At 44.5% G+C, this 6,051-nt stretch overlaps 1 protein-coding gene across 1 annotated transcript in view; it reads right to left on the bottom strand.

Moving 5' to 3' along the window:
- The window catches only part of LOC111150479 (MAGI family member, X-linked), an 18,332-nt gene extending 13,287 nt beyond the window's left edge, over positions 1-5,045 (bottom strand). Inside the window, exon 1 of the mRNA XM_022507947.1 lies at positions 5,023-5,045. Within this exon, the coding sequence (XP_022363655.1) occupies positions 5,023-5,045 (23 nt within the window). The remainder of the gene's footprint in view (positions 1-5,022) is intronic.
- Between the last annotated feature and the right edge of the window lie 1,006 nt (positions 5,046-6,051).

Genomic DNA, 6,051 nt, shown 5'->3' with positions numbered 1-6,051 from the left:
TTTTTTTAAAGATTTTATTTATTTATTTGACAGAGAGATCACAAGTAGGGAGAGAGGCAGGCAGAGAGAAAGGAGGAAGCAGGCTCCCTGCCGAGCAGAGAGCCCGATGCGGGGCTCGATCCCAGGACTCTGAGATCATGACCTTAGCCGAAGGCAGTGGCTTAACCCACTGAGCCACCCAGGCGCCCCTTTTTTACCTTTTTCTTTATTTTTTTTTAAAGATTTTATTTATTTATTTGACAGAGAGATCACAAGTAGGGAGAGAGGCAGGCAGAGAGAAAGGAGGAAGCAGTGGAGGTGTTTTCAAATAGCCGGGACCAGGAGTAGTTAGGAAGCGGGGGTATCTGGGTAGTTATTCATGTGAGTGACGCTTGGAGAATTACTTGTTGGGGCACTGTCTAGGCAATTAAATTGTGGTCCAGGCTGGATGTGAGTCGGAAGAGCCGAGGCTAGAATGTAAATTTAGAGGGTTGCACCTAGGTTAGTAAAGTCACCAACAGCTTTCTTAGCCTCTTCCTTCCAGCAGTCTTTAGCATGCGATTCCTAAATGAACAGGACGATTACGTGTTGAAGAGGCACTTGTCTCAGGTCCCTCTCGTCTCTCATACAGAATTCCTGGTGTGGCAAATACAGAAAAATGTGGAAAAACCTGTGGATAATTTTGGGGTACTTGTACAGTCCCTGGTGCTGGAGACTTCCTTAATGAATCTTGGTAGCACAGGTTGAGGGAGAGGATGGTAGATGACGATGGGAGCTGCAGGGGAGTAACCAAGGACCAGGTTGAGAATCCAGCACAGGCCCTTAGTATTGCGTGTCTCTTCCTTTACTTAAGTCTTTGTTATGTTTTTTCAATAAAGTTTTGTAGTTTTTGCAGTACAGTTTTCATAGTTCTTTTTAAATAATCTATTCTGGGGGCGCCTGGGTGGCTCAGTGGGTTAAAGCCTCTGCCTTCTGCTCAGGTCATGATCCCGGGGTCCTGGGATCCAATCCCGCATCCAGGCTCTCTGCTCCGCAGGGAGCCTGCTTCCTCCTCTCTCTGTGCCTGCATCTCTCCCTACTTGTGATCTCTGTCTGTCAGATAAATAAATAAAATCTTTAAAATAAATAAATAATCTATTCTGGGGCGCCTGGTTTGCTCAGTGGGTTAAGCCTCTGCCTTCTGCTCAGGTCATGATTTCAGGGTCCTGGGATGGAGCCCTGCATCCGGGCTCTCTGCTCAGCAGGGAGCCTGCCTCCCCCATCTCTCTCTGCCTGCTGCTCTGCCTACTTGTGATCTCTCTCTCAGTCAAATAAATAAATACAATTTAAAAAAATATAAAAAAAATATGGGGTGCCTGGGTGGCTCAGTGGGTTAAAGCCTCTGCCTTCAGCTTGGGTTGTGGTCCTGGGGTCCTCGGATCGAGCCCCACATCAGGCTCTCCCCACATTGGGCTCTCTGCTCAGTGGGGAGCCTGCTTCCCTTCCTCTCTCTGCCTGCCTCTCTGCCTAATTGTGATCTGTCAAATAAATAAATAAAATCTTTAAAAAAAATAAAAACCTATACCTGGGTATCTTATTATTTTAAGACTACTGTAAATGGAATTATTTTATTAATTTCATCCTTATTTTATCTATAGAAACACAATGGAATTTTGTGTATATTGATTCTGTAACCTCGCCAAACTTGTTTACTAGTTCTAATACCCACTTAGGAGCAAAAAATCAACTAAATGTGAAGATTTAATTTTTTAAAAAACTTTTTAGTTACTTATTTGACAGAGAGAGAGACAGTGAGAGAGGGAACACAAACAGGGGGAGCAGGGTAGGGAGAAGCAGGCTTCCCGCTGGGCAGGGCACCGGATGCGGGGCTCAGTCCAGGACCCTGGGATCATGACCTGAACAAAAGGCAGATACTTAAGGACTGAGCCACCCAGGGGCCCCATAATTGGTTTTAGTAAGCAACTCATAAATTGGTGAGCATCTGACCTAACAAGTAGAGAGGAGGTCTGAGAGGAGGTATACAAAATGGAAGTTGTTTTTTTTTTTTAAGATTATTGATCCATTTTAGGGAGAGAGAGAGAAAGAACATGTGAGCAGGGGGAGGGGCAGAGGGAGAAAACGCAGCAGACTCCATTGGGCATGGAGTCAGATGCAGGGCTCCATCTCAGGACTCTGAGATTATGACCTGAGCCAAATTGAAAGTCCAGTGCTTAAGCGAATGAGCCATCCAGGCACCCCCAAAATGGAAGGTTTTTATATGAAGGAAGATGGGGCAAGAAATTGTTAGCAACAGTAAAGAAAGTACTGTTTCAGGCAAGGTCGCTTCCCCTTATGGGGAGAGGTAGGACAAGGGGGTTCTTACCATCCAGATTACCTGATCTTGCTTTGGGGAATGAGAGGGCCCCATGTGAGAGGTGACCTCTTTGGTGCAGACCAGAAAATTCCAGATTGATTGGCTTAAAATTCCACTCCTGAAGAGGTTGAAATTGCAATTAATTCTTAGTTTGCTGTCCTGAGGGCAAGTGACTCCACCTTGGGCGTATGGCTTTCTTTTTAACACTCCCAAGAATTCCAAAGGAATTACACCAAAATTCTGATGTGCTTCCAATAATAAAACAAAGGAGTATTCACCAAACTAGTACTCACTAAGAGAAATGAGTACTGACCCAAAAAAACAAAGCCTTTAGGGGCATGTGGGTGACTTAGTCATTGAGCTTCTTCTTTTGGCTGGGTTATGATCCCGAGTCCTGGGATCAGAGCCCCACATCGGACTCCCTGCTGGCAGGAAGCCTGCTTCTCCCCCTCACTCTCCTGCTTGTGTTCCCTCTCAAGCTGTGTCCCTGTCAAATAAATAAATAAAAATCTTAAAAAAAAGAAGAACAAAAAAACAACATAAACAATTGAAAAAGAAGTCTTTAAACAGATCCTGAATAAAGTCAGAAAACTCAACCAAAGGGAGGGAGTTCAGAATCTTAAAGGAGACTCACCAACCTGGAAGTAAACTGTAACTCATATAAGTGATTAGGGCAAGGGGTTCCATGTGGGTACCTCACTTGATTCTCTGGATTATCATTCTTTGGGGGTCATCTCTTTTGGCTCCCACTTCTGACTCCAAGGAATATCAACCTAAATAAAGAGGTAAACTGAGGCAAGCTCACAATGATGAGTTTATTTAGGAATAGCAGAGGAATTGGAATTTGGGACTCATCTGTAGCTTGCTACAGTTCGGGTGTCCAGTGTCAATCTCTGATATTCCCAAATTAACTAATCTTTTTGAGCTTGCCTCAGTTTGCCTTTTTATTTAGATTGACATTTATAAAAGCTGCTTTGTAGTCTTTATCTGCTAGGTATCTTTAAGGATGCCCGGGGCTTCTAAGCCTGGCAATATGGCCACGAGATTAATTATTGTGCTTCCTGTTTTCCAGACTGTCCTGTGACCCGCCATATTATTCTACTTTCCAAACATTGTGACTATGTCCCACTTTAATTTAAGCATATTTACAGCTTTACATTTAAAGATTCTAGTATATGTGTTCCATCTAAGGAATGTGCTGTAATTCATTTACCCTGTCCCCTTCTGTTCTTCATTTAAGTGGTTTTCAATGTTTTGCTACAAGAAATAATACCATGATGAATCTCATAGAAAGATCTTTTTGGGGGCACCTGGGTGGCTCGGTGGATTAAGCCTCTGCCTTCAGCTCAGGTCATGATTTCAGGGTCCTGGGATTGAGCCCCACATCGGGCTCTCTGCTCAGCAGGGAGCCTGCTTCCCCCTCTCTCTCTACCTGCCTCTCTGCCTACTTGTGATCTCTCTCTCTGTGTCAAATAAATAAATAAAATCTTAAAAAAAATCTTTTTGGGGGGACACCTGGGTGGCTTAGTTGGTTAAGTGACTGCCTTTGGCTCAGGTCATGATCCTAGGAGCCCCTCTTGCTCAGCAGGGAGGCTGCTTCTCCCGCTGCCTGCCCTTCCCCCTTCTCGTGCTGTCTCTCTCTCTCTTTCTGACAAATAAAAATCTTACCCAAAAAAGGAAAGAAAATACTAGAACTTCTATTTTTAAAATATTTTGGGGGGCACCTGGGTGGCTCAGTAGGTAAAGGGACTAACTCTTGATTTCAGCTCAGGTCATGATCTGGGGGTCAGGGGATTGAGCCACTTGTCAGGCTCCCCAATTGGTGAGGAGTCTTCTTGAGATTCTTTCTGCCTCGCCCTCTGCCCTCCCCCACCTATCTAAAATAAATAAATAAATCTTTAAAAAAAAATCTTTTCATGGGGCACCTGTCTGGCTCAGAGGAGCATGCAACTCCTGAACTCAGGGTGATGAGTTCAAGCCCCACATTGGGTGTAGAGATTTTTTTTTAAGATTTTATTTTTTATATATTTTTATTTTTTTTAAAGATTTTATTTATTTATTTGACAGACAGAGATCACAAGTAGGCACAGAGGCAGGCAGAGAGAGAGGAGGAAGCAGGCTCCCTGTTGAGCAGAGAGCCAGATGCGCGGCTCGATCCCAGGACCCTGAGATCATGACCTGAGCCGAAGGCAAAGGCTTTAACCCACTGAGCCACCCAGGCGCCCCTATTTATATATATATATATATATATATTTGACAGACAGATCACAAGTAGGCAGAGAGGCAGGCAGAGAGAGAGAGGAGGAGGCAGGCTCCCTGCTGAACAGAGAGCCCGATGTGGGACTTGATCCCCGGACCCTGGGATCATGACCCGAGCCGAAGGCAGAGGCTTTAACCACTGAGCCACCCAGGTGCCCCTATTTTTATATATTTTTAAAAGACTTTATTTAGTTAGTTAGAGTGTGTTTGCACAAGCTGGGGAGGGGCTGACGGGAGAGGGAGAGAAAGGATCCCAAGCCAGCTGTGCACTGGAGCGAAGAGCCCATCCAGAGCTCGTTCTCACAACCCTGAGATCACAACCCAAGCCGAAATCAAGAGCCAGATGCTCAACCAACTGAAGCATTCAGGCACCCATATAGATTTTAGTTTTTTTAAGTAATCTCTACCCCCAACGTAGGGCTTGAACTCACCACTCCGAGATGGAGAGTCCCATGCTCTTCCAACTGAGCCTGCCAGGTGTCCCGAGTATAGAGATTTGTTAAATAAACTTAGAAAAATCTTTTCACACATCTTTAATGATTTCCTTGGGATGAATTTTTGGCAGATACCTCGTATTCTTTCTGGTGACTATTTAAGTATCAGTCTTCTAATTTACAAGCTCTTTTTAATTTAAATTTTATTTTTTATAAACATATAATATATTTTTATCCCCAGGGGTACAGGTCTGTGAATCGCCAGGTTTACACACTTCACAGCACTCACCATAGCACATACCCATCCGAAGGGGCACGTGCACCCGAATGTTTATAGCAGCAATGTCTACAATAGCCAAACTATGGAAAGAACCTAGATGTCCATCAACAGACGAATGGATAAAGAAGATGTGGTATATATACACAATGGAATACTATGCAGCCATCAAAAGAAATGAAATCTTGCCATTTGCGACAACGTGGATGGAACTAGAGGGTATCATGCTTAGCGAAATCAGTCAATCGGAGAAAGACATCTATCATGATCTCCCTGATATGAGGGAGAGGAGATGCAACATGGGGGGTTAAGGGGGTAGGAGAAGGGTTATGGACAAGCTCTTTTTAAAAAAGATTTTATTTTTATTTATTTGACAGAGAGAGAGACAGTGAGAGAGGAACACAAACAGGAAGAGTGGGAGAGGGAGAAGCAGGCTTCCAGCTGAGCAGGGAACCCGATGCAGGGCTCAATCCCAGGACCCTGGGATCATGACCTGAACCGAAGGCAGACGCTTAAGGACTGAGCCACCCAGGCACCCCTAATTTACAAGCTCTTAATGATGTATGCAGGCTGGGTCTGAGGACCCAGAGGGGTTCCCGCAGGACCAGCCAAGAGAGTCCTTGGTGTCACACAGGATAGAAATCAAATGTGAGCCAAGAGGATGTAAGAGCAGAGTTTATTGAAGATATAAAGAGAGTGCAGATACAGAGCGTCTGGGAGACTCAGAAGGGAAGGAGAGTGTCTTGTTT

The sequence above is a fragment of the Enhydra lutris genome, unplaced genomic scaffold (genome assembly GCF_002288905.1).
Source record: "Enhydra lutris kenyoni isolate GAN:26980312 unplaced genomic scaffold, ASM228890v2 scaffoldscaffold23, whole genome shotgun sequence".
In the NCBI taxonomy this organism is placed as follows: Eukaryota; Metazoa; Chordata; class Mammalia; order Carnivora; family Mustelidae; genus Enhydra; species Enhydra lutris.
The sequence above is the reverse complement of the archived record's forward strand: the minus strand, read 5'-3'. Positions and strand labels throughout refer to the sequence as shown.